General features: G+C 50.6%; 2 protein-coding genes and 1 pseudogene across 2 annotated transcripts in view; 2 read left to right on the forward strand and 1 right to left on the reverse strand.

Moving 5' to 3' along the window:
• The window catches only part of LOC105101202 (protein SLX4IP), a 169,784-nt gene extending 169,452 nt beyond the window's left edge, over positions 1 to 332 (forward strand). Inside the window, exon 8 of the mRNA XM_010994314.3 lies at positions 193 to 332. Coding sequence (XP_010992616.1) covers positions 193 to 207 — 15 coding nt within the window. The 3' untranslated portion in view covers positions 208 to 332. The remainder of the gene's footprint in view (positions 1 to 192) is intronic.
• LOC135318553 (protein SLX4IP-like) lies at positions 211 to 4,890 on the forward strand (annotated as a pseudogene).
• Positions 4,891 to 13,274: 8,384 nt separating this feature from the next.
• JAG1 (jagged canonical Notch ligand 1) overlaps positions 13,275 to 25,450 on the reverse strand; it is a 35,150-nt gene continuing 22,974 nt past the window's right edge. Inside the window, exons 9-26 of the mRNA XM_010994296.3 lie at positions 25,197 to 25,310; positions 24,483 to 24,596; positions 24,016 to 24,062; positions 23,512 to 23,685; positions 22,959 to 23,109; positions 21,969 to 22,133; positions 21,379 to 21,492; positions 20,771 to 20,884; positions 20,575 to 20,688; positions 20,351 to 20,467; positions 19,847 to 19,874; positions 19,324 to 19,409; positions 18,050 to 18,163; positions 17,301 to 17,410; positions 16,987 to 17,220; positions 16,639 to 16,770; positions 16,298 to 16,448; positions 13,275 to 15,542 (exon numbers count right to left, since the gene is read on the reverse strand). Coding sequence (XP_010992598.3) covers positions 15,085 to 15,542; positions 16,298 to 16,448; positions 16,639 to 16,770; positions 16,987 to 17,220; positions 17,301 to 17,410; positions 18,050 to 18,163; positions 19,324 to 19,409; positions 19,847 to 19,874; positions 20,351 to 20,467; positions 20,575 to 20,688; positions 20,771 to 20,884; positions 21,379 to 21,492; positions 21,969 to 22,133; positions 22,959 to 23,109; positions 23,512 to 23,685; positions 24,016 to 24,062; positions 24,483 to 24,596; positions 25,197 to 25,310 — 2,537 coding nt within the window. The 3' untranslated portion in view covers positions 13,275 to 15,084. The remainder of the gene's footprint in view (positions 15,543 to 16,297; positions 16,449 to 16,638; positions 16,771 to 16,986; positions 17,221 to 17,300; positions 17,411 to 18,049; positions 18,164 to 19,323; positions 19,410 to 19,846; positions 19,875 to 20,350; positions 20,468 to 20,574; positions 20,689 to 20,770; positions 20,885 to 21,378; positions 21,493 to 21,968; positions 22,134 to 22,958; positions 23,110 to 23,511; positions 23,686 to 24,015; positions 24,063 to 24,482; positions 24,597 to 25,196; positions 25,311 to 25,450) is intronic.

Here is a 25,450-nt window from a genome sequence, read left to right on the forward strand (position 1 = left end):
TAAAGTGTATCCTAGTGTTTTGGAAAATGCGTGTGTAAACATGCACTTGGGATTTTTCTAGATTTGCCAGGGGGTAAGGAGAAGGGAAGGGAGGACACGCATCCTCCTTCAAGTGCATAAAATGTGACAAGAGGAACAGGGAGGAAACCAGACTTAACAGCTTCACACAAAAAAAATCTTTCTTTGTTTTAGTGTGAACAGAACTGAAAAAGCAGCATCGTGAGCAAATCGTGGAGCAGCAGGGACGTTGCAGGAACATCCAGTGACCCAGTGATGGCAGAGGTGGCAGGGAGGAGGGGTAACAGGCCCCATCCAGTTCCCCATCAGAGCCCGTGGGCCGAGCATTACATAAAGGCAGCTGAGAGCCACTGGGGGCTTCCTGTTCCAAAGCTGGAAAAAGTTCATCAGACCCTGCCAGAAGACACCAGCCGCCAGCGAAAACCTCATCCTGGGGCGCGGTTGGAGGCAGGGCTGCTGAGCGGGAGCCCTGTCTGTAGCTGTGAGTCAGCATCACCGGGTCCAAGACAAGGTCCGCGAGGGGCCAGAGTACCACAGAAACGCAGCCTCCGACCACCGCCAGAGAGTTTCTCTTGGAAGTGATCAATTAGCCCAGAGAGAAATAACAGTGCAGGGAAAGGGAAGCTGTCAGGGTCCTGCCAACTTCAGAGCTGTCAAGACCTGGGGTTCCTCTTGAAACCGGAATTGGCAAACACCACGTCTGATGAAGAGTTGCATGTTTTGGAAAATCTCTCCCCCAGACATCTTGTGAAAAATAAGCCAGGACAGGCACAGCAAACTGGCTCGGCCACAAACACTGAAAGATTATCTCCAGCTCTGGGCAGCCCAACCGATGAAAGAAAGAAGTCCGAAAGAGGCCTGTAACTTACGGAGGAGGAGGGCAGAGTTGCAGTGGAGGGTCCAGTGGCCAAACCTGTGAGGAATGAGCAGTGTGTATAGATGCTGTGATGGTAAAGGAATCCGAATGATTATTTCAAATAGAAAATTCCTGTCTGTGAGCTTTCCAGGTGATCACCTCCAGGAGCCTGTGTGCTTTTCCTGAGAGCATTGCTGCCTTCTCATCACCCTTTGTAACTATCTTTAGAGATCTTTTTACTTATTGTCTATTTTTAAATTTTTTATGGAAGTATACAATGTTGTGTTCGTTTCAGGTGTGCAGCAGAGTTACACACGTATTCCTTTTCAGGGTCTTTTCCAACTTAGTTGATGACAAGATCAGGAACTTACTTTAATGATAAGCCGCCATTTTCTTTGTCAGCGGTGACAGCGTTCGTGAAGAACCACGTGGGGGAACCAGGCTCGTGCCTCCCCATCACATCCCTGTGCAGACCACGCCGCGGGCCACATCAGGACCGATGCTGCGGTGCTGCTGTCCAGGGCCAGGGATCCAGTTTACTGTCCTGCTCTTCAGCCTGAGTGGGGCTGCAGGGAAGGAACAGGCTAGTGGTCCACACCGTCTGCCTCTGGCCCCAGCATCATTGTCTGAAAATGTGTTAGAAATGCAGAGCCTGGGTCCCTGGGTGATTCTGAAACCTGCCTGAGTTCGAGACCCACTGGGCTAATTGGAGACCCCCTAGTGTTTATTCCCCCAGCCTGGCTGCCATGGCCCCTGGCGCATCAACAGGGGCCCATGTGTGGACACAGACATGCACCCCCTCCTGCCCCCTCAAACTTGTAAAGCGCCTGGGTTCAGGTGTGAGTCACTCTGTTCCCAGGTTCTCAAGTATGGCTGCTGCAGCCCCAGGGAGCTCTTCCCGACCCTAAGAGTTGCAGAGCGTTTACATATAATCCAGACCAACATTAGTGGAAACACAGGGGAGGCTCGTTCTTGCTTGTAGGACAGGCATGTCCCTGTCCCTGCTCCCACCTCTAGGATTCTGGGGAGGTTCAGGACAGACCAGAACCCAAGGGGAGGGAACTCAGTGGCCAGAGTTTCCAGTTTCCCATTTGGAAGTCTTCGCAGGCAGTTTAAATTTCCAAACAGGAGCTTTCCACTTGCTGTATTACCCGCCATTGTCTCCAGTGGGCTTGCTGGAATGTCACGCAGTGAATCATAGCAGTGATTTATTTTGGATGGTCACCTACGATAGATTTCCTTAGCCCAGTTTCATTCTAAAGTAGGGAAGAAACCATATTCAAAGGCCACCCATCAAATACATCTTTTCTTTTTGCTCAACATTGGGTGGTCCTTTGAAGTAGTCCCTCCCTAGTAACAAGGAAAATCAAGTATATTGCCCAACATGTAGGCGTTAGCAAAAAAAATAACCCAGAAAGCCCAGCAAAATAAAAGAATATGGAAACAGACACAGTGTAAGTTCATGCTTAAGACTGATTAGTGGCGTCGCCCGGCTCCGTCTGTCCTTCCCGGGTCTCCTTTCCCCACTTGTTTGTGGGGCAGGACTCATCAGGAGGCAGCCGTGTTTCGTGGCACCGTTTCAGGTCACGAAGTTAAGTCTCGTGTGCCATGCCTGGCCGTGGATGCAGGTGCTCTGCCAGGAAACCTGTCTCCTTCCTATGGCCCCAGCCTCGCCACCCCCACCGGGAACATGGCCCCGACCACTGATGCCCCTTTCCTCTTCCCCCCCAGCTTCTTCCCTGGCCCCAAGTGATTCCAGTCAGGGGATTCCATAGGAGAAGAGGGAGCCCAACAGAATCCAGCCGCAGCGGAGCGGATTCTGCTCATCCAGGAGGGGCAGGCTGCACAGAGTGGAGCCCCGCGGAGAAGGTGGGAGAACGTGGCCCACCGTGGGCCCCCTCTCTTAGAGTGACCTGTACTCTGAGCGTGCTCGTCACTGAAGACAGGACCACAGTGTGCCATTGAATCTGCTTAAGGAGAAACAATTATTGGAACCGTTTCAGCCAAGAGGGCACAAATAATAACCCAGGTGACAGGCCAGGAAGCAGTGAGCTCCCTGGAAGAGAGCCTGGGACCAACAAGAGCCATTCCAGTACAGGGGCTGCCTGCTGGCCCTGAACTAGAAGGAGACATTTGAACTGGAGGCCCCAGAGAAAGTTTTTATTGCGTTTTTATTCTGTCAGTTAACCTAGGCCTGGTGGCTGAAGCCCATACTCGCATTTTTAATGATTTTTCTTTCAAGAAAAGTCTGGGCATCGGCGTTTGGTACGGACTGTGATCTAAGAGGGGAAATAGCGGCTTTGGCTGCAGATGGATGGGGTCTTTCTCCCAGACCGTCACGTACACGGGACCGTGACGGGATTCACGGAACAGCTGTCCGCTTCCGCGCGCCGGCAGCATGTGTTTGAGGAATTTCGCCTTTAAGCCTTTTCCTTCCACGTGTCTGAAACTCCCCTGGATCTCTTGTGACTTGAGTGGTTGTTTGATTCTTTGGATATTTGGATGTACAAAAGGGGAAATGGCTGCCAGGTTCTTTTGTTGCTTGTTAGGTGGGAAATGAGGAGTGAGTTCTCTGCTGCTGGGAGTCAGTGTGTTATCATTTTCTTAATAATCTTAATTATTCAGCATCTGAATGTCTGAGAGCCTGTCAGTATTCTTAGTTAAAAAGAACAAGTTCTTCAGCCACTTATTTAACAACCCCAAATTAAATGTATATTCAAGTTTTTGTAACTCGGATGCTTGGAAGAAATAGGAACCCAATTCGATTAAGGTTATAACTTTTGAACTCTGTAACTTTCTCAGTGTCTTGGCTTCTAAGTCGCCTCCACGTGCTTTCAAATGACTTTTTAATAAATTGGTATTTTTGTTGTTGTTTTTGAATGCCCATAAATAAATGTCTGAGAACAGGCAGTGTGATTTTTCTTACACAATCTTCTTTCCTTGGCCTCTGGAGGTTAATGGTCATCCAGATATGCTTGCATATTGTTACCCACAGAGGAGCAGACGTTGGGGAGAAAGGAGTGAGCACTGCAGCTTTGTGTTCACTTATTTTAACATTAAAAAAAAAGTAGGAAAAGGCGTTTCACTTTATAAAAAGCAAGAGTCCTAAAGACCCTCTGTATTTTGGTTTTTGGAGAATATAACTTCTCACTGAAGGAGCTATCTCAGGATATAACTTGGGAACATCAGTGGGACCACTGTTAATGTGTTTGCTTTGGGTGTCATGTTGGGATTTTAGCATGAACTGTTGGGCATATCAGTGGCCTTTGATTTCAGAAAGAGCTCGGAGAGGGCAGAGCCCACAAGGTAACAAGAGCTTGGCCTGGGATCGCAGTGTCACTGTCCCCAGTTTCCTTGAATCCCTTCTTGGCAGGCCCCCCTGTGGTATTTCCACAAAATTCTGGTGAGTAGGTCCTCCTTTGGTTCTGCTTAAGAGCCAGAACCTTCAGTGTGCCGTGCTATGACTCGGCTATGGAGCTCATTTTAATGTCTTCTTTTCTCTGATGGGGAAATTTCCATGCCTGGTTTGTCAGGACGAGAGAGTCTGATCCTTGTTACTGAAACACAAATGAACTGAAACACGTTGGGGCAAGTAAGAAATCAAAGTTAAGCTGATTTCTGTTAAATAGCTTAAAGTTTTCCTTAGTAAAAGATAAATTAAGTGTTGTAAAATGGGGTTAATTCAGATACTTAGGACAGAGGTCTAACACTATATATCACTGATGTTATAATTTAATGGTATAATTAAATTCTCAGAAATCTAAAGAACTCCCTCTAATTTGGTTTCTGTAGTAACAAGACAAGGAACAAATATATGTCAATATGTAGCTTTAACAGAGGGGACTTGAGTGGATGAAATTATTGCGTTTAATTGTCGAGAACTACTCAGTACTGGGGTTGAATTTAATCACAAGCAAGTAAGTTTTATTGTGCAACATGGTATTACTTCATGATTGCCATTACAGTTACTTATCAAAAATCATCTTAATTCAACAAAAATCAGGAAAACCATATATTTGGTCTTTTCTTTAAAGCAAGTGAATTAACCCCAAGGGATATACATTCAGCCCTTTGTGGGACACGCTGCCTAAAACTGTATTCTCCTGGTTGGAGACTTTCTCCTCCTTGAAGGAATTCTGAGGGTTTGAAGACTGTGTTAAAATAATCAAAGGAGCTCTGCATTTGAACCCTGGGCCCGAAAGATTGAGGTCGGAACCCCCTGTGTGGGACGTTGTGATTAAATTGGCCCCTAAGATTGGGGGTGGTCTTTCCAATGCAGCTGTGTTCCCACTTCTGCTCCCAGTTGTGAGTTAAGAGAGACGCCTCTTGTGAGGGGTTAAAGTATGCGACCTTGACTCCTTTCCAGAGAATCTTGACATTTCCCAAGCAGATTCATTTCCATTTTCCAAGTGGATCTAGTCCTTGTTCAGCACCGCATGAAGCCCTGGGCTGGCTCTTCCTCTGCCCTGCCTTTTATGACGGGATCCCAGCCCCCTCTGGTTGCTTGTAAATATATTTCTCCTCAGATCCTGTACCTAATTTTTCAGAAGCATTTCAATATCAAGTTGGAACCATACATCTGAATAGCCATGCATGAGATGCCGAGATCCACTGCACTTGGCGAAGGAAAGCCCGTTTCTTGGCGTTCAGGTCCCGGGAGAGCTGCCCTGCCCCTGCCAGGTGCTGGGTGACCGCCTGGTGCCGTGTGCTGCCAACCCTGTGCTCTGCCACCAATTGGTTCATATGTTTTGGGACAAGTCACTTCACCTCCTGGGCCTCAGTTTCTTCATGTGTCAGATAATCTCTGGTACTTTTAAGAGCCACGCTTGGCTCCATGGAACCCTGAGATGGTACCACCCCATGTGTTCATTTCTCCATCCGTTTAAAAGTGGGTCCTTGACACCCAGCCACACACTGGAATCACCTGAGCGGCTTCGCGTTAAATAAGAATCCTGGAGATGTGGCCTGGGCACTGGCAGTTTTTAAAAAGCTCCTCAGATAAGGATTCTCATGAGGTGCCGCGGTTGAGAACTATTGTTTAAAAGTGGGGGTGGGGGTATTTCAATACTGGATGTGACAAGTGGCAGGGTCTGTGAGGAGTGTCCTCTGCAAGAGGGGCTCTCTGTAGATCGGAAGCGCACCTACTTTCAAACGAGCCGAGCCAGAAAGGCTTAGGGGACGAGGTGTCAGTGGGCATACACTGTAATCCTACAGGGACACGTGTTCGCTCTTCTCCCAAAGGCCCCTTGATGTTACTCCTGCCGCTTTCGACCCGCTACCTCTGAGTCCAGCTTCGTCTTTGCCGGCACTGAGAAGCTGTTACCCTCGTACAGAAGATGAGGTTTTAAAGCCCTGAAATAATTGTCTGGGGTTTACCTTTGATCCATGATCATTAATATCATTAATAAGCTCTTGAAAAGTGCATGTGAATCTCAAGTTCGCATTTGGCAGGGCAGTGGGAGAAAGAACGCTTTTAAAATAGTTTGGCTCAGAAAGCGCATGTGAAATAACCCTGTGGGAAAACCGGGAGAATTTCTCCTCCTCCGAAGGGTCATCTAGGAGGGGACGCTGACCTTGCACTTTACGTGCAGTAACGTTTCCTAAAACCTCGTTCGTTACCCAGCCTGGCTGATCTTAGGGGGCGACGTAGGCTATAGGAGGGGACTCACGATGGACACATTTCATGCTTGCTTTTGTTTTTTCCACAGTTCCTGAAAGATCGTAACATGCATACATTTCTTTAGGGGAAAAAAAGAATCCAGCTGCACGAGATTTACTGCAGCTTTTCTTTCAGAAATTAGAGCTAAAGAATTCTCTCGTCTTCAGGCTTCTAAGGGATGAAGCCCCGGAAGGCCGAGTGTGTCTGAGGTGAGGAGCGCTGACCTCTGCTGGGAGAGGGGTCAGTTCAGCAACAGGACTCGAAAGGGAGGAAGAAAAAGCGACTCCTCAGCAGGGAGTCTGACTTGCTTTAGGGCAGAAGAGCTTTTATAAATAAGTTCCCAGGCTCCCACGCCCTCTCGCCGGTTCTTCTATTACTAGTCCTGTCTCCGTGTGTAGACACACACACACGGACACACAGACACTCATGGACACAGACACACAGACATCCTCATGGACTCACTGATGGACACACATACACACACAGACACCTCATGGACACACATGCTCATTGCTCATGGGCACACACAGACACACAGACATGCTTATGAATGTACTGATGGACACACACATGGACACATACATACAGACACACATGGGCACACGCTTGTACACACACACTCATGGACACACACACACTGGAGGATGCAGCCCTAGCTCTTACTTCCCCCCACCGCCTCACACCCCTCCCTCCACCGGCCCTGGAATTGCGGGATGGACAGGCAGACCTTTCTCCAGACGAGGCAGGTGACGGATTGGCTGGGATTTTTCTAGGCCCTGTGGCTCCTAAGGGCTTTTCCGTTCCTCCTTCATATGCTCAGCTGGTGAGAAGAGTGCGAAGGGCTCTTTCCCAAACCCACTGTGGGAGCCTGGGAGGATTACCACCAGCCCATCCATTCCTGCTGTCAGAGGGAGAAGGTGGGGTGGTAAATTAGGGCGACCTCCTGCCTTGACGTGGGAGACAGGGCTGGGCATTAGGGATGTGTCCCCGTTGGAGGAGCCTGGAAAGCCTTCCTGTAATGATGCCGGAGTGAATGGGGGCTTGTGAAGGAGCAGGGCTGCTTTAATTTGTTTATTCTCCTTGAAATGCTTGCCTGGTGAGCCCTTCCCCATGCCTTCTGCTCAGCTCAGTGACCACGCAGAGCAGAGAGGAGGCTGCCCGGGCAGAGCCTAGGCGTGGCTCCCCAAGGGAAGTGCCCCATCGATCTGAAAGCACTTTGCGGAGGAAGCCCTCTCCGTGTCAGAGATGCAGGGGACCTGCTGTTGGAGTTCTTGTTTTGATGCTAGTAAGAATCTCCAGATGGAAGAACCTTCTGGATGTCACCTTAACTCTCTGTACAGGCTCAAAGACCGGCAGACTGTCCATCCATCTGGGAATTTTCTACATCAGATTGGCCTTGCTTTCTCTGGAAGACAATATCTCTTATCAGCTCACATGTGCTGGGTCCTGGTTGAAGGGTTTGATTCTCGGTCCTGGTATTATTTTAGGGAAGGTCCGTACTTGAGAGAAACCTAATTTTCTGCCACTGGCTTTGTGCCCCCACCTCGGCCAGTGCCCACTGTAAGAGGGGAGCCTTAGGAGAGAGGAGATGGTGAGAAAGTTGGGCTTTAAACTGAGTCCCTTTCAGTCCAGAGGAGATGGTCGCTGCACAGTGAGGACACCACTACAACAGTGTGTGGTCTGACAGTGTAGCGAGCTCTCTGCGACCTCGGAACAATACCACTAGAACATGGTTCTTTCCTCTATATCCATCCTCCCCACAGTTTTATAAGGCCCAGAGTTCAAATGCAGAGCTCCTTTGATTATTTTAACACAGTCTTCAAACCCTCAGAATTCCTTCAAGGAGGAGAAAGTCTCCAACCAGGAGAATACAATTTTAGGTAGCGTGTCCCACAAAGGGCTGAATGTATATCCCTTGGGGTTAATTCACTTGCTTTAAAGAAAAGTGACATACACATTGAACTTTTTAAACAATTTTACTTTTTACTCATAAAAGAGGTTCATTTACACGACACAACTAGTTTCATCCCCTTGGCAGGCACAACTATTTAAAGTAATTTTTAATAGTTTAAACAGAACAAAGGAGAGGATAAGGCCAGTGGGGGAAGAGGGCTCTCCCGGTGATTTCCGCGGAGGCTGTTGGCTTTCTACCTTGGTTGAAGATAGTTACTCCGGGGAATCTGTCAAATACCATACCTTTAGTTGCCCGACCAGGTGCTTGGGGACCAAATATATGGTTTTCCTGATTTTTGTTGAATTAAGATGATTTTTGATAAGTAACTGTAATGGCAATCATGAAGTAATACCATGTTGCACAATAAAACTTACTTGCTTGTGATTAAATTCAACCCCAGTACTGAGTAGTTCTCGACAATTAAACGCAATAATTTCATCCATGTGTGTCTGTATGAGCATATGAAGGGAATTCTGGCCTCCCTGACATGACAAACAGGTTAAAGATGGCACGTGGAATCTGCCCCCACCCCTCGCGGCGGGTGGAGAGAGCACTGGAAGTAGGCATCTGGGGATGTTGGGTGGAGGAGGCGGAGCTGCCCACGGGCGGTTCCAGGAACTCGCGGACGTGTCTGTGCTGGCTCTGCTGCACCGCGGACGTGGCGAACTTCTCACACTCGGCCTCCTTGGCTCTCAGTGTCTTTAACCGCTTAGGCGCTTTTTGCACGATAACCTGGGAGTAGCCTGCTCCGGGAAGCGAGCGCGTTTAGGGGATGTGAGAGGAGGTCTATGATTATTGCAGTCATCTGACAGTGGCCAGCACCCTCCCAAACGCCTGGGACACAGGGAGCGTCGCCCTCGTCCTGAAGACTCCTGTGCAGTGTGCGTGTGTGTACCGTGTGTGCATGTGTGCGCACGCGCAGAGTGGTAGGCAGTAGCGGGGGGACCGCTGCTTTCCTTTCTGAGCCTCTTTTCCTGCGATTCATTTGCTAATTCTATGAAGCAGAAACTTAAAAGGAAATCTGAAGCAGCGCAAGAACAAAGGAACCACCCACAAAGGGATAGGGCTTAATCTGCCTTTGATTTGGAAAATAACTGCTGCTCTCGGATTTATAAAGATGTCACTTTCTAGGCAAAGCCGGGAGGAGGCACAGCTCGGAAAGGTGCCACTGTCATACAGCAGCTTCCTGTGGCCTCCTTTCTTATTAATTGCTGATCTCCCAGTTCTTCACCTTAGAAAAATCACATCAAGGGCAGCATTGGGGCATAAACCTGGCACATCCCCAGAAGACGCAGAGAACGCAGCAGCCCAGCTAGCAGGCGCCCCACGTTCTAGTCCTGGCTGTTGCAAACTCTGTGTGACAGGTCCCCAACCTCGCTAGACCTCAGTTCCCCCCACCCCGGGAAAGCAATGAGATTTGAGGCCTTTGATTGCTAAGGTCTCTAATTGCATTACTACCCATTGAGTCTCAGGTGAAGGCTTTTCAACTGCCTGTTTCTCAGCAAGGATGAACTCAGGCAGCTTTTCACTCTTCAGGTGCAAAACAGAGAGGAGCCCAGCGTGTCTGGGTACTGAGTAGTCCTTAGGAAGCCAGCTGCAAACTCATATTCCCCAAGGATCGTGGAAGACACCCCACACACACACATCCCTGCCAGGAGAGCTGCTCTTTCAGACAAAGCTGTGACTTTCACGTTGCTGGCACCTGCTTTTGCTCTCTGTGAAATTCAGCCCTTCGGTGCCCCATGTAGATCATTGCAGGGGGAGGGGATGACGTGCGGGTGGGGGAGGCGGTGGGCCAGCCTCAATTCAGGGTTCTTAGTGGATTTAAGAGCCTCTGCTCTCCAAGTTAATTTTCCCAACTTGCATATCACAGGTTAATACTGGACCTGTGCATAATGATACATAATTTAAGACTTGTAAAAGCTGCCTGAGACTTGAAAGAAACACAGTCTAAGCCAGGAGGCTGAGCCTGGCATGCAAGAACAAGTAATACAGGTAGAGTTTATGTCCAAAGCAGGGGAGCCGCTCCCTTGTAACATGATCTCAGAGGGTGCCATGCAGGTGTGCAGCCCCCCTGTGCCAGGCAGCGGTACCCATAGCCCTGCAGGCATCACCCCCACTGGCTGTTACTTTTAACCGTCATCGGAAGGCAACTCTTCACAAAGGGCACTTCGTTATTTTCAGTCAACCCAGGAATATCTCGTAGACTTGAAGTGACGCAACGAGGTTGCCCTAATGGTTTCTAAACTTTGTTTTTAAGACTTCTGGGGCCAGAACCCCACAGAACTGCCTTGGGGCACCCCTCTACCTCTGATAACCAGGCTGTCTGTTGGCATAGTTGGAGTCTGACATAGCCCGAGCAGGGATGTTTAGCTGCTTGTGGGTTGGAAAAAAAATGTTAAGAAAAATAATTGTTGTTTTTGCAAACTATCTATTTAAAAACAGAACCTCAGGAAGCAGATTTCTGTTCCAATGCTCAGATGAATCAGAGCTTACAAAGTATAAATACACATTAGCAGGAGGAGGCTTCCCATAACCCAGTGCTGGTGTGTCTTCCCAGCCCGGGAACCTCTGAACTCCGGTTTCTCATTCCCAGTAGAGGCAAGAAAGAATGCCGCCGTCAAAGCGGAAATGCTGGAACATTGCTCAGCCCAAGTTGCAAACCTCTGCAGGCCTGTGGGACTTTTTTTTTTTTTTTTTTTTAAAGGGAACTGGTTTTTGGCCACACACTTGCTCACTTTGGGGTGGACAGGTGTTCTCCGTACAGAAATGTGGGAAACCCACAATCTGGTTCCTTTGGCTCTTTGCTGCCTAAGAAATATCACCAAAGTTACCTTTGACTCACTGACCCCTCAGATCTGCCAATAAAACAAAGTGCTCACACCCCAACTTGCTCAAGGGTGGTGTAATTATTTGACTTAAAAATGATGTCAGGTGGCAATTGAGCAACAGACCGGCTTCCAGGCTACTTAATTCAATTTAACAAGGAGGAAAAACCTTGTAATTAACAAAGAGCTTGCACTTCAGTGAAGCTGTTCTCAGTTTGCTGCACCGAAGTCAAGGAGGACAGGGGTGGAGGGGAGGAGGGGCAGCTTGTTGAAAATACAGATTCCCAGGCCCCGCCTGGGAATTGCAGACCTGGCCTGGGACTCTGCATTTAAGAGAAACCTGTTTGGAAGTTCCACTTCTGATCATTACCCAGTCTTGCTGGACTTTTACTCAAGCTATACAGTGTAGCCTCAGAAGAGGAAAGGAGGGTCTAAGTCTAGCTTCCCAGGACAGTTTCTTGTCCTATAACAACCAGCTTTGAGCTAATTCTTCCCTGGAGTTTCAGGGTGTAGATAGTCTACTGCTGGAGTTCTAGTCAGCCTTGTTTCTGGATGGAACATCCTCCCTCTCCCAGGGCCTGCAGGATGTTCTAGGGTGCAGAACGTTCACAGGATGAGGATGTTTCTGAGTCCCTTCTTTGGCATTTCTCTGCACCCAGCACAGCCAGGGTTTCTGTGCCTGATCCCTTCTACCTGGGGAAAGGGGAAAACCACCCTTAACCATCAGAGTCCTGGCTCTGAGCCGTGTCCAGAGGACACCCATCTCTGCCTCTCCACTACTGAGTGTGTCCTGGAGAGAAGGAGCCTTAAAACAGCAATCTCATATCACTTCCCTCCTCGAGTAAAGAATTGCAGAGGCTCATTAGACTTTTTTCTTGGCACAAAAGTATTGGCAATTACCCAGGAAATGCTGGGGTCCTGCAGAATCGAAGTCTACAAACCACCAGAGCAAGGAAGGTAGTGTTTGAATTCAGACTGTCCTCGTCGGGTCTGTACCAGAACATTTCTACGGTCCTCTGAGCCCACCCCGCAGAAATCAGCTGTCTCCTGGCAGAGAGCAGTGAAAATAGAGCTGCACCAGGACAGGGAGACGTCATGGGAACACACTCATCACTGTCCCGGACCTTTGGGCTGCCTCCCCAGCTGGCCAAAACACCGTCCCGGACTGAGCCCCGTGATGGCTTCTGCTCACGCACAAGGAACCAGGGACACCTCAAGCCCACCATCCATTCTTAACCAAGATGCCCATCAGAACGTAATTCCTAGCCTGGTAGAAGAAAAAGTTTCCCAAGAATGAAGATAAACATCCCTGTAGTGTCGCCTCCATTCAGAGTTTTTCACTCCCGTTGGAGTTATACTCTAAGACCCGAGTGTCACAGCTCCGAGGAGGGTAAGCTTTGGTTTCCTAACCAGAGGGAGCTCCTGGCAACTCCGCGTAGCTACTGGAAGTGGTCCATGTGACCAGCACCGCGCTCATCCCTCAGTGCAGGGATGCCAGAGGCAAAGCTTCCCCTGCCCCACCCCACAAAGCGGGGTAGGCTTGTTGGCTGGTGGCCCCAGCAGCCACGAGGGAGGACCACAGCTCTCCTGCCCTTTTTAGGCAGGAAGAGTCTGACTCCTGCCTCTCATGGAAGGCCAGGCAGCACCTGGCACCCAGGGCTGCAGGGTGAGGCCAGCCGCTCACTCACTCCCGGGGAACAAGGTGATGAGTAGATGGGCTCTAACCCCGGAAGCTTGTAACTACCACCGCCCGCAGGCATAAGCATGCACCAAAGCCACGAGGGTGTGGCCTGTATGATGGCAGGACACGAACATTAATCCAAGGAGCCAGAGGAAGAAAAGAGAAAGTGTCCAATCTCCCTCTTCACCCCCTGACGCCAATTCCAAGCTATTTAAAACCCTTTCAGTGCGGTGAGCACTTCCCAGGAGTGCTCACAAACAATTCACCTCCACACTGCAGGCCGTTCATCCAGTGGCGTTTATTCAAGCAGGATTCACACTTGCTGTCAAGTAACAAGAGAATGAGGCCCCCAAGATGGGGCTCTCACAGCTCCAGCTTCACAGCAGCCCCTTGGGTTTTCGAGAAACTACGATGAATTTCATGGCTGAAAAGGCTTTCAGTTCTTGATCCCGGCCCCGTTGAGCACAGCCTACGTCTCACACCCTGGTCACCAGGACAGACTCGGGGGCGGTGACAAAGGCAGATGGCAGAGCCGGGCAGAACTGCGTAAGCTCAGAAGAGGCCACACGGGTCCGTGTTTTCGTACAAAAAATTTAATAAATATTACTTTTCAAAATTTATTGCCAGGAACAACACATCAAAGATGCATGTTTATGTTCGGATAACACTAAGAGGACAATACAAAGTATCTTCATGGTCTCAACTGCGAACCAACGAAATCACTCTGTCTTAATAAGCCTTTTGTTCTTAAACTTCGTCATAGCGTTTCCATTTCCTCACTTAAGGCAGGCAGTGTACTCTATGGCAAATCTAAACAGTGATCTTACTGGACATTTTATGGTTCAAGTATTCATCTAGCTTATTAGAATACTCCCTAAATGCAGTAGATAACAACAAAAATCAAATCTACAAAGTGGTTCAGTCTTACATTACGAATGGTGAAAAGAAATCAGAATTTACAAAATAAGATTGGTGTGCTTCCAACTTCACACAATTAATTTGATATTTTTAATGATATTCAACCACTCACGTCTTGGCTACGTGTAGTCATAGCTCACCTTGTTCCCTTAAACTGCTCTGTAAAGCAGATCGCCTGCCTGTCTCTTTTCAAGTCTAAAGAAAAAAAAAACACCTGTTCTAGACTAGTTCTCAAACTGCCTCAGTCAGTCCTTAAAACGTGTTTTAAAGTGATGCTATAGAAGGTGTTTTAAACATCTGACGTCGTACAAAAAAAAAAAAAATTTCCACCAGTATTCCAGGCACAGAAGCCCATCCTATTGTCTTAAACTATTTTCAAACACCTTAATTTTGGCTTATAGGCAACACGTAATAAGAAAATAAGTTCAAAAAAATAAAGCCATACGCTTACAATGCTATCAAAAACCTTCGATTCTAAACACATACATATAAATAAAAAGGAATGATGTTTTTAAGGCTCTTGATTATTAAGTTAATAAATCAAATATACACAGTGATTAATAAAAAAAAGAATTATTTACATAACTATACAAAATTCTACTTTTGACACATTTTTCCTCTTTAAATTCTTCATTTTACCAGCAACTGCTGACATCAAAGTCCCCCTCCCCCAACAACAACAACAAAAATACAATAAAAAAAATAAATAATAAACTCATTTGTGATAGTTGCTGTGGTTCTGAGCTGCAAAGGCACTTTCAAAATACAGAACTACTTGGACGTCATCATAAAACCAATATACAAAAACAACTCAAGAGTCAATAAATATAAATAAAAACTATGCTCCTAAGACTGCATCACCATCGGGACATCTGGCAGAAGTGGAAGCCGGAGGCCGGCTGGGGGCCGGCCGCTCTCCTGGGGGCCTAATCCGAGAGGTGCAGGGCCGCGGGGACCGTGCCCCGGGCCCCCAGGGGACTGGTGTTTGCATAGCTGTGCGATGCAGCGCTGCCCAGCCAACCACAGAAACTACCATTGCCAGTGTAAGCCAGCTTGTCAGAACTTAAATTAACACAGGGGTCTACGTCAGCGACAGCCTCGGACTGGACCACGACAGGACAGCTGGAGAACCGGGAGCCCCGGGCGCCCTCAGACTCTGCGCGCCGCCTGCTATACGATGTACTCCATCCGGCTCAGGCTCTGGGCGCTCTCCAGGTCTCTGTTGTCCTGTTTGTTTGTCCAGTTTGGGTGTTTGGCCGGCGTGCCGTTGGGGGGCTTCTCCTCTCGGTCGACCAGCGTGTAGGTGGCCTGCTTGGCGAAGCGGGCTTTCTGCTGGTGCCTGTCCATGTCGTCCTCCTCCACCTCCGAGTTGTGTGTCCTTATTTTGGACATTTTGGAGTTTTTGTTCTCGTAGTCCTTGATGGGGACCGTGTTGGCCCCGTGCTTCTCGATGGGGTTCTTGATCTGGTTGAGCTGCTCCCGCACGTTGTTGGTGGTGTTGTCCTCGGAGGCTGAGCGCGCGTGGCTGCTGGGCTTCCGCCGCTTCCGCACACACCAGTAGAAGGCGGTCACCAGGCAGCAGACCCAGGCCACGGTCAGGACCGAGCTGAGCAGGGGCACCAGGAAATCTGCAAGGCAGGCAGGCCCCGTGAGCCACACGCCCAAGGCTCCCCTGCCCCCGGTCCCTTAGAGGGGCTCGCGGGGACAAGTCACTCTTCCCAGCTGCACATTGTCAGTTCCCAGCGTAGTAAGTCCTGGGACCAGGACGCTTGTCCCTGGAGAGACCAGGCCGAGCGTGGCAGCTCGTACAGGCGCCTCTGGGCACAGGGAGTCTGGCTACTCAGGCAGCTCATTAAAGGAGCCAGTTTTCAGCATTAGCAGAAAGAGGGTCCGAGCATAGACGGCTCAAATGCCCCATGTGGTCCTGTGCCCGGCTTCTCGCTAGAACAGTGGTGCTCGGGGCACCCACAGGGGACTCTGGATGTCCTGCAGGGCCATCGAGCTATCAGGCCCATGTCCTGGTGCCTAGGACAGGCTGTCCCCCAAGCACCAAGTGGGCTCAGCACAGACACCAGCTCAAGGCACAGCCTTGCTCTGCCTCTGGGCTTCGAGATGGACCCAGAGATGGCAGCTGCCTGCCTGAGCACAGCTTGCTGGCAAGGGAACAAGTTAGGGTGACCTCTGCCTATTGCCACATAACCTTGGTCATATCAGTTGGCCTGTTTTCTCATCAGTTAAAAATGGGGTGGGGGGTTGGTCCTTGAATAGGGAATCAGGTAACTCCCCGCTTGGTGGTTTTACTGGATGCTGGTCATACTGGTTTTACTGATGAGATGGATTTGACAGTCCCCACAGAAAAGGACTGCTGTCCCCTGACACCTACCTGTTCTGTTCTTCAGAGGACGCCTCTGAACTCGCACTTCCGCGACGGCAGCGATTAGCGAGCTGTTCCCGTCCCGCTTACTAACAAGATCGATGATTTTGTCGGTGATTTCCTTGATCGGGTTTCCATCATCCCGTATGTCTTCGGCAGACTGGAAAGAGACGCGTCATCAGACCGAAGGGTCAGGGAACACTCAACAGGCACTTTACTCAGTATCACTTGACCACACAGGTATGTCTGGCTCCCCCTCAACGTCTGCCTGCTCCTTTGGGTCCTGGCTCACTGAAGTTTCTGAACCTCCCTGCCATCAAACAACTCAGCGTGAACGGTCTCATACTTACGATGGCCACGTGTATTTCGTTATTCGCAGAAGGGGAAGGCTCACAAGCTATGTAGATTGAATATTCAGCAGAAACATTCTTCAAAATATTCAGATTCCGCAATTCGCTGCAGATATGCTCCGTGGTAAGACCCTACAACGAAATTTTTAAACCCACAAATGTGTAAGAGAGTGGAAGGAAAAAAGACTGGTGTTTCCTTGAAAGTGAGGCTACGTTCAAGGCGAGCTTTGCCTTAGGATAAGAATCGATGCTGAGGAGCACGAGATCCAAGCTCCTGCCGCTCCTGCTTTAGGGCAAGCGGACCTGACACGCCCCACCTCTCCCAAGTGAGCAAGAAGGTGTCCATACCGGTGACATCATCTCCTTGTTGAAGGTGAACGTGATGTTTGCACAGTTGTCCTGGTAATAGGGGTCGGAGGCACACTTGGTCTTCACTGGCTGCAGGCTGGAGGACCGGCACTCGCCCACACCCGTGCAGGGGCGGACGAAGCACTGCGCGTCCAGGATGGGGAGGCAGCTCTGCCCGCTGGGGCACTCGCTGTGCCCTTTGTGCAGGGAGCAGGGGCGGGGGCCACACCAGACCTGCAGAGACAGAAGGAGTGGAGCTCAGTAGATGCCCATCAGCAGTTCCAGAAAGTAGGCGGCCTGGGGCCCACGCCCACCTTTGAGCAGGCAATCCTCCCGTCCAGGCACTGGCAGGCATTGCAGTCCTCATCCCACTTGGCCCCATCGGGTATCACGCTGCCCACGGTGATGCAAGGTCTCCCTGAAACTGAGGTGGAGACTCGTGAGTGGGAGGAATTGCCTTTTCTGGTGATAGTTCTGATTCTTCATTCCCGGCCCATCAGGAAGTGATTATACCTGCTGCCCTTTGCCCTGTGACAAAACAGTTGCTCCCATGATGGGCAAGTGTCCCTCCCTCCCCATAGGCCTCTGTGCCTGGCCACGTGACCGACTTTGGTTTATGTGGCACAAAGGGATGTGAGCAGAGTCTCTCCTCGGTGAGCTTGGCCCCTCGCAGGCCTGCTATTTGCCACCAGGAGGAGGACATGTCCCGGACACAGTGCTGGTCCCAGGGGACAGCATGGCACACAGAACAGACCTGGGTGCCCAACTCAAGGCATCCATCACTCTGCCCGCCCTGCGTGTCCACAAGCAACACAAATAAACACTTGTGTAAGCACAAAATTTGGGGATGGTATGTTACACGGCATAACTGTGGCAACAGCTGACTAAAAACAACAGCTCACCCCATTTTTAAGGGACTCCTCCCAGATTTTCCCTCTCCTGTGGTGCCCGATGTATGTCCCCTCCGTGTTCTCTCCCTAAGCACAGTGTCCACTCAACAATCAAAATGGAGACTGCAGTGCCCGCTCGCCTGCAGGACACATGGGCGGCTGAGGCCACATACCTTCCTGGCATTTGGCACCACTGTGCCCTGGGGGGCAGACACACCGGTACCCATTGATCTCATCCACACAGGTCGCCCCGAAGGCACAAGGTGAAGACTGGCATTCGTTGATGTCTAGGAACAAGGCAGTTCAAGTTTAGGCTCCCATGGGAAATGTCAATGTTTCTTCTAAGTTTTTACTGACCAAACATACAGACAGAAAAGCGTACAAACCCCAAGTATAAGCTTGATGCATTTTTCATCATGTAACCAGCACCCAAACAGAAGCAGATCAGTATTCCCCAAATCTCCCATCACTGCCCCCAGAGAACACCTGATTCCTAACAGCTGAGAATCACCGTGGGAATGTGAATTAAAGTGCCTTTTTCTCTGACAATAAATTTAGAACAAGGGCCAGCAAAGTTCTTGAAAAGGGTCAGATAGCACGTATTTTAGGCTTTGCAGGCCATGTGGTCTCTATCACAGCTGCTCAACTCTGTTGTCGCAGCATGAAAGTAGCCCTAGACAGTACATAAATGAGTGGCTGTGTGCCAATAAAACTTTATTTACAAAAACAGGCAGCGGGCCAGATGTGGCCCCCAGGCCAGAGTCTGTTCACCCCCGATTCAGAAACATGAACTAGATCTAATAGTTCTCTGATCCCAGACTTGGGGCCCTTAAGCACCAGAAAAATTTCAAATAATCTGGGGATAAGAACAAAAAAATTAAAAAAAAAAAAACCCTCAAAACTCATCCATCACCTTTTTTGGCAAAAGAAAGGGCAAGTAAAAAAGCAGGAAAGAGGCTCAAAGTAAAGAATAAACTTTAAGCTTCCTGCAGCACCGCATTGGCTGCCCCCATTTTCTCTTTTAGTCATTCCACCGGGGCCTGATCAGGCCTTGGGAAACCATGGCTCCAGCCCCTGCCACCAGCATTAGCTCTGTACCCCCCCCCCCCAGCATGGCTGTGGCAACGTCTGCTTGCCCGTAATTTCACATTAATAATCATGGGGAGAAACACTCTTTCCTTAGGGCCTCAGCGTACATTAATCCTCCAGTCCTGTGAATGGTACTCTCTCCCCTAGAACAAGGAGGGCTGTGCCCCCCCCCCCCCCAGGGAAGGGCCAGCAGGCACCTGGGAGGGTCCAGCCCGGGGCATCTTGACCCCAGTGGAGGGCAGAAGGGCAGATGACCTGTCAGGGCTACTTAGAGGGAACCACAGCCATAACTGTCTTAAAGATGAAAACTCTCAGGCCGAGGGGTGGGGTGGGGAGACTGGACGGAGGCAGTCCTTACTTATCCTGCAGTCAGGCCCCGCGAAGCCAGGGGCACACTCGCAGCGGTACCAGTTGTCTCCATCCACACACGTGCCGCTGTTGTAGCTATGGAAGCAAAGAGCCCTCGGTTACCGCCTCCCAGTTCACAGGCAGCTATGCCGGTTACAATCAGTGGCTCTCACCCCAGCCCAGGAGTTTAAAAATACTGATGCCTGGGTCCCACCCCCAGAGAGTTTAATTTCACATGTCTTGGTTACATTACAGCCCAGGCGCTGGAACTTCTAAACGCTCCCCAGGTGACTCTTGGGTGCAGCCAAGGTTGAGAATCACTGCTCTACACAGCCTGACTCAAGTGTGGTCCACGGAGCAGCAGGCTCGGCACTGCCTGGGAGCTTGTTAGAAAGGCAGCATCTGCAGTCCTGCCCACACTACCCCCAGCCAAGACCTTCTGAACTAGAGCCTGCATTTTAAACAAGATCCCCAGGAGAGGCCCATGCACATCACAGCCAGTAAATGCCAGCTTAAAAGGTGGTCATGCTTACCAGGGGTGAGGACTGCAGTCATTGGTATCTGCAACGTAAAAAGACAGCTTAACAGTGAGGCCTCACCCGGGCAGCACAGTCTTAGCCCTCAGTAAAACCACAGTGATTTCCCCAATATCCCAATGATAACCCACAAAATGAGCTTAAGGCCTCTGCTCAATTGGAACCAGGCCCACACCACACTGTTCCCTCCACCGTGGGACACAGGACACAGGAAGAGGCCCTGGGCGGGCTGGGCAGGGGGTGTGAGAATGGATGGAGAGAGGCTGCTGGTCAGACTAGTGCTGGGAACCAAGACGCCATCTGTCTCCACTTATCTCCTTGGCGACTTTCTCATGCCCAGGTCAGGGCTGCATCCCATCAAGTCATTAGAACAGACCCAGGTGATGCAGAGGCCGACATCAAACAGTTCGGCTTCTGGTTCCCATTGCCAGTCCCCAGGGGTGTCAGGATGTGCTCCTGAGGCCCTCAGCGTGCCAGGGGGTGGGGTGGGGGGACACTCACTCTGAGTACAGACGGGCCCCTCCCAGCCTTCTTTGCAGACGCACGTGAAAGACTCGCCATTGACCACACAGGTGCCCCCGTTGTGGCAGGGGCTGGGCAGGCAGCTGCTGTTTCTGGCTACGAGGCAAGAGCAGACAAGACCACCCTCCCTGAGCACCCAGAGACAGCCTGGAGGGCCAAACCCAGAGCCTGGGAGACAGTCCCAAGGCGGGGCAGACAGGTACCTATGTTACAGGTGGTTCCTTCCCAGCCTCCGGGACACATGCACTTGAAAGCATCCCCCTCGTCGTAGCAGGTGCCACCATTGTTGCACGTGGCCTCGTCACACTGGCTGTCACCTGGAGGAGATGAGCCCGTGTGAGCCCCCGGCCGGCCCCCGTCACAGAAGACAGGGAGGGGCCCCAGCCCACTACCACTTACGCGAGTGGCAGGTCTTGCCTTTCCACCCGTTTTTACAGTCACAGTAAAAGTCGTTGACCAGGTCGCGACACGAGCCCCCGTTGTGGCAGGGGTTCTGGCTGCAGTCATTAATGTCTGCAAACAGGGAGGAGACACCCCGCTGAAGATGCTCCCAGGACCGTCCACGCTCCACGGCTCGTAAGAGCTGTGTCTCGCCACCACCACCCCCTGCTTTCCATGCCAAGTTCCAACACCAGCGAAGCAATCCCGGGACTTTAACAGGGTCACCCTTTTCCAGGAATAAAGGAGCCCCGACAAGTTAGGAGGGCAGGTGGCAGGCCACCAACGTTACAATCAAATGGGCTGAAATGCCCATCAGGACGGAAAGACGATGGCTCTCCCTGCAAGCGGGGTCCGTATCGCTTTGACTGTGGGGTCTAATTCTACAGCCGCTCCGCAGAGGCTCCTCCCTGCCGGTTGTCATCAGCATCCACAAGAGAAACCAGCCCCAGCTGTGCTGTCCCCAGGCAGGAATGGCTGGGGTCTTACTTCCAGATACTTCCATCAAGAAGAGAGGCTCCCCGCGTTGCCTGTGCCCCAGCCCCGGCCCCTGGGGCCCCCTGACTCACTGGTCTCACAGTAGGCCCCCTCCCAGCCGTCGCTGCAGATACACTTGTACGAGTTGACGCCGTCGATGCAGGTGCCCCCATTTTTACAGGGGTTGCTCTCACAGTCATTAATATCTGCCAGAGGGAGGGAAACAACCAACAAACCAGGTCAACAAAGCACAGGCAACGCCACAGCCGAGCACCGAGCTGTGGGGTTCCCAGCCCCCCTGAGAAATACACCTGGCATCTCAACGGTCTCAGCCCCATCAGGACTGTTTCTGGATTCAGTGGGCAGCTTCTTGAGCAGAGGCCTCTGGAGAACACCCGGTCCATTTTATTTAACATCCTCACGCTAAGCTACTTGGGGAGAATGGGGAAAAAACTCCCACAGAGAGCGGACCACCCACCTAGTGAGGTTCCAGAACATTCTAAAATAAACATGCTGAAGACTCAGAGGCGTCAGTGATCTGGTGAGTTAAACGCGACCTCAGTCTCAGATCCTGGGTGGAATGGTAAACCTGGTCTCGACTGAAATGATTCACTCAGGTGCTCCCTCCCGCGCTGGGCAGGGGCACCACGCCCCACTCCCTGACGGCGACCAGGGGTCTTACTTTCATGGCAGTACGTTCCAGTGAAGCCTTTGTTACAGTCACAGGTGAATTTGCCTCCTGACTGACTCTTGCACTTCCCATGGGGACCACAGACGTTCGAGGAGATATAGCGCACCCCTTCTGGCGTGTCGTTGGAGGCCATGGCCACTGTGCAGCTGTCAATCACTGTGGGACAGACAGATCTGCACGGTCAGATCACCACCAGGGACTCGGAAGCCACAGTGAGCCTAAGCCCAGGAGCCACCCTGCTCTCCTGGAGACAGCCACCGGTCGGCTAAGGAGGGTAAGAAGCCAACAGGCATCTCAGGGGCCAGCACCCTGGCACCGGGCCACATTGTGCTGTGACAGGGAGAGCTGAGACTCCAGGCGGAGAGAAGATTCTTTTTGTAGGCGTCTTCTCGCTATGTAGCTAAGAAGTCTACAGGCCTGCGGGCCCTGTTCATCCTCCCTCAACATCCCCCCGATTTGTTGGAAGCCAGCTAAGGAGGGAGGAACGGCTTTCTGCTGCACGTAACAGCACTGATGGCTGCAGACAGACTTAAGAACCTGGAAGATGGTGCCATCTCATAGCAGCACGGGCACTAGTTAAAGTCAAGTGAATTACAATTAAGTAAATAAGGATTTCTAGGTGCCCTGGCCACACTCTAAAATGCTCCGTGGCCACACGTGGCCCACGGCTATGCTACCTGACAGTGCAGACGCCACCACTGCAGAAAGTTCTACTGACGGGGTTCTCTGAGGACCGTGTCTCAGCGTTGCAAGTCGGCCCACCCCAGAACTGGAGTGTGAAATGACTTCCTCTCTCTCCCCGGGGCTACTTGCAGGCATGGTCCCCGCACTGGGGGCCTGAATGAATTGTTTCCACGTGTCCGCCCCTCAGGTCAAGGGCTTTCCATCCACATCAGCTCTGGGTGTGATGGGGCAGTGACAAATGGACAAAGAGGAGCAGCCTTGCAGACAAGCCAGGACCCGGGCAGGGGAGGGAGGTACCTTCACAGGGGGTGGTGCGGCAGTGGTCTTTAAGGTGAGAGCAGTTCTTGCCTTCGTAGTCCTCCGGACACTTGCAGAAATAGTCGCTGGCGCGGTTGTAGCATTGGGCACCATTCTGGCAGGGATTGGGCTCACAATAATCCACATCCAGCTGCGAGGACCGGGGAGCAGGGGAAGGAGGGGAACAAAGTAAAACAAAGGTGTGATTATGACTCCTCTGGGGCTGCGGCCCCTGGAATCTGACCCCTCCATCTGCTCAGGTTAGGAGAATACCCAGCATAATTGACAGCTGGGTCCTAGAGACCGTCCAGGGATGCACTGGGAAAAACAGGCAGAGTGGGAGAGGGCTGGGTCCGGGGATGGATCAAAGACACATCGACAGGGTATGGACCCCAGGGGGAGAATCACTCATCAATCTCCTTCCACTGGCGTGTGTGTGGCAGAGCTCCCTAGTCACCAGGAGACTCCAGACAGTCGGTCAGGAGGGGACTGGGAAGGGACGGGGAGGAAGAAGAGTGGAAACTTGGCTGTAGGAGGCTCCAGCCCAGCTCACCTGACAGAGGTTCCCAGAGAAACCAGTGGGACACAGACACTGGAATCTGTTGATTTCGTTCTGACAGTGACCCCCATTCAGACAGGGGTTGCTGGCACACTCGTCAATGTCTGTCTCACAGTGATCGCCTGCGTAGCCAGGTGGACAGATACAGCGATAACCATTAACCAGATCCTGGAGGAGGAGGAGGAGAGAAACAAGTGCTTTTTCTCTAGGAACTCCATCAACACAGGGCTTCAGCCATTCAGTGGGACAGTCGGTCGTGGTTCAGCTGATTCACTGAAATAGATGCCAAGCTTCTCCAAACAATGAGAGAGGAATTTCTATGTGCATAAGTTCAGGATGACTCCCGGGAGGCTGGGGGTAACATGAGCCCCAGTGAAACTTCCAGGGACTCACTTTTCACCTGCACTTTTAAATCTCCCAGAGCTTTCCCAGGGTCACATAAATCTTAAGACTTGTTGTCAATCACTAAGGTTTTGACTCAAGCAAAGATTTACATACCCGACAGGAGGCATCATTCTGACACTGGCCGAGGCAGTCATTAATATCTAAAAAATAAACAAGTCATCGTATTAGAGAGGCAATTTACATTGAAATGGAACTTAATTGAAAAGTCTTCTCAGCTCAGGATAGATTAAAAACCTCAAATCAGATTTCCTGTGTGCTTCCCGTGAGATAAGGTTATTACGCTGGGTGGGAACACTCCCCAGTTCTTCCCGACTGAGGTACTGAAACTTCTCATCATTGTCTTAACTGCCTTATCAGACTCCCGGCCGTTTTACCGGCTAATGAGCCTGATAACGTGTCTGTTTTCATTTCTGTGCTGATCACTCTCTCTCCAGAAACATTCCCTCTTTAAGGCTTTCCTTCTACTACTCAAGTCTCAGAACTGGAGCCTGAGTATGGCTGGCAGACGCCTTCAACACCCTGGTTTCATGAAAATCAAAATCAAAACAGTCTCAACTCACTTATTTCACAATTCTGACCCGACCAGCCCGGGAGGCAATCGCAGTAGTAGCTGGCAATCAGATTCTTACAGGATTTGGCGTTTACACAAGGTTTGGCCTCGCATTCATTTGCATCTGAAAGAAAAAGAGGATGAACAATGAGAAATGGAGTTCCACCCTCCCCATCCCCCCCAAAAAACACCATACCAACAGTTTGTCTGAAATGAGACATTTTAATCAGCTAAATAAGAGACACTAGGTTCCCTCTATTTTGAGCATTGGAACCCTTTCCCTAGCCATTATCCAATACGGAATGCTAACTGATAAATTTCTGGCGGCTGTTAACAATCACCCCACCACCTCCCCCAACAGGACAGCAGAGAGCCACCAGGCATTTCTGTGTAAAACTCAGCACAGCCTAGTTGCTGGGATTTAAATGTGGCAAAAAGAATGCAGACAGCTCATTCCTCATGAGATCATCCCTGTTTGGAACCCAGCTGAACACTCCTCGGACAGACGATTGACATGGTTCAAGGGATCCCACGACTTTCCCACAGGGGCGAAAAGAGCCAGTCCATTTGCATGCGAGTTGTTTCTCCCAGGCCCACTGGCTGGACTCGGGACAATAAATCACTTCTCTGGACGATGGCGCGCAAACCCACACTGCTGGCCAAATGCTCACCTTCCTTAACGGCTCTATTATCAAGGCCAACCGTGCTGCACGAATTCCCTTACCTAACTGGCACGTTTTGCCAGTCCACTGGGGCGGGCACACGCACTTAAAGCCGTTAACCAAGTCCTGGCAGGTGCCCCCGTGGGAACAGTTATTTGGAGTGCAGTCATCAATGTCTGGTCAACAAAAGAGGAGAGGGTTGGCAATTTACTCTCAATCCATTTGACAATTAGATAATTTAATACCATCCCTCACATGAGGGGCCTTCACTTAAGAGCCGGACACCTGCTACAAGTGACTGTTAGAATGACGAGGA

This window comes from Camelus dromedarius, chromosome 18 (genome assembly GCF_036321535.1).
Source record: "Camelus dromedarius isolate mCamDro1 chromosome 18, mCamDro1.pat, whole genome shotgun sequence".
Taxonomy (NCBI): domain Eukaryota; kingdom Metazoa; phylum Chordata; class Mammalia; order Artiodactyla; family Camelidae; genus Camelus; species Camelus dromedarius.